The sequence below is a fragment of the Phaseolus vulgaris genome, chromosome 5 (assembly GCF_051622355.1).
Source record: "Phaseolus vulgaris cultivar YP4 chromosome 5, ASM5162235v1, whole genome shotgun sequence".
Taxonomy (NCBI): Eukaryota; Viridiplantae; Streptophyta; class Magnoliopsida; order Fabales; family Fabaceae; genus Phaseolus; species Phaseolus vulgaris.
In genome coordinates, this window is record NC_143502.1 from 27,262,501 (window position 1) to 27,264,381 (window position 1,881).

Sequence of the window (1,881 nt, forward strand, 5' to 3'; positions counted from 1 at the left end):
CCAGGGATCCCACCTTATTCTCAAACCTGGTGGCTCGGTTGATTGGCACTCCTGTAGGCTCATCTTGCATACAAATTCTGGGGGTCCCAGGTCCTGCATCCACCAAGAACATTTCTTCCCCTAAGCGTAAAACTTCAGATTGTAAGGCCTTTCCACTACATAAGAATAAACTGGAATTAGATCTTGGAAATGATCGACTCAAATAGATGCTCATCATAAGATATGTTTTTTTCCTACTCTTCCCGTTCTATTGATAAGAAGCATCCAGTAGCACCACGCCAGTAGATTAAGTAGTGGAGTTCTCATCCAGATTCTCTACCCTGGTGAAAAGATTTTCCTTTAGCCTTTCAAAGGCATCGGTCGGATTGTACTCCTCCCTCATGGAGCTCGTCCCTAAGGCGATAGAGCTCTATTAAGGAAGGTTCCCCTGAGGCCGCACGGGGATTGTCCAGGGCCCGCGCTCCCCGTCCCGTCCAATCGCCACTTGGATCAAGGACTGCCATCTGCTGGATGATCTCCACCTTGACCTCGAAGAGGTCTTCGGCCTCAATCCGGGCGGGCCATTGTGATCTCATGGGCGGAAGGAGAATCTCCCCAAAAGCCTCCGCTCAATGGATTCCACACTATCCCCGCCTATTATTTCATTTTTTTTATAGGGGTAGGGGGCGGCTGGGCTCCTTCAGCCTGTGCAGGCGCTTGCGGCAGCGCCTCCTGAGCCTCCCCCGGGTAAGCGACCGGATTATCCAGGGCGTTTGGGGGATTCGGCTGGGCTACTTCCTCGCCTCTTTCATTTTCATTAGCGGTGGGCTCCGCTAAGACGTCGAGGTCAAATGAAGTCCAACCAGATCCCTTACTACTACCCCCTCCCATGGTACTCTCACCTCCAACTGAGATTGAGTGGGAGCCCCCCGAGGAATCCATGTTACCTCCTGCGGGATCCTCCATGGGCAAGCTGGTGTAACACAAAAGAGAAGCGATTTGCACAATAAGAAGTCCTGGAATATAGAAACCGAAGATTTTCAAAAGACCCGTAACCCGTGATAAAATAACGTTTCAAGAAAAATAGGTCGGGATTTAACCCAACCAAATCGAAAATGATATATAGAGAGACTAGTAGTAAACAGAAAAAGATGAACCATTTCATAATAGAAAGAGCCCGCTGTAACTTGGGCCTTGTTAGATAGAAGCAAAAGAGACGCACTTGTATACCTAAAGGAAGGAAAAAAGTAGTGGAAGAAAATAGAAAGCAAGAAGAGGAAAAGGCATGACCAGAAGAATTGTGTGAAATAAGTGAATTTATCCAGTTGAGGCATGATTGATTGAGAAAGAATGATTCCCTCCGGACAGAAAGAGAGTCCCTTCATGTAGGAGTAGTGAGTGATATGTGGTTGGTTGTTGACCAACAGAAAAAAGACATGGGAAAAGGAAAGCACTCACTTAGTTACTTACGAATCAGAAAGATTGAGGCTGACTACGGCCTCAGATGATTAGGCGGGGACAGGATTCGAACCTGCAATCTTCAGGTCATGAGCCTGATGAGTTGACCAATTCCTCTACCCCGCTTCTTCCCTCTTGAAACTGAAAACATCATAATGCAACCCTAATGCTAGCCAAATGAAATGTAAATGTGAAGCACATGGGTGCACATGGCACATGGGTGCACAAATGAGCACATGGGGAGGGGTGTGTCTAGTTTTTATGCTCACCCCCTCCATGGGCTTTCTAGACCGGCCTTGGTAAATTTAGAGGGTTTTTTAGAAACTCTAAGTTTACCTAGGTTGGTGTTTTAGGTGCCAAAATTAATTCTAAGAAAATTAAAAATAAAGTTCCTATGCTAATTTTGACAAGAAATTAAAGTCTACTCTACACTAGAGTTTATGG

General features: G+C 46.1%; 1 protein-coding gene and 1 non-coding gene across 2 annotated transcripts in view; both read right to left on the reverse strand.

Moving 5' to 3' along the window:
- Positions 1-217, reverse strand: part of LOC137835345 (small ribosomal subunit protein bS1m) — a 621-nt gene extending 404 nt beyond the window's left edge. The window contains exon 1 of the mRNA XM_090302410.1: positions 1-217. This exon is cut by the window's left edge and continues 404 nt beyond it. Coding sequence (XP_090158536.1) covers positions 1-217 — 217 coding nt within the window.
- Positions 218-1,489: 1,272 nt separating this feature from the next.
- On the reverse strand, positions 1,490-1,563 carry TRNAM-CAU (transfer RNA methionine (anticodon CAU)). The gene has a single exon. It is a non-coding gene; the product is annotated as a tRNA-Met (tRNA).
- Between the last annotated feature and the right edge of the window lie 318 nt (positions 1,564-1,881).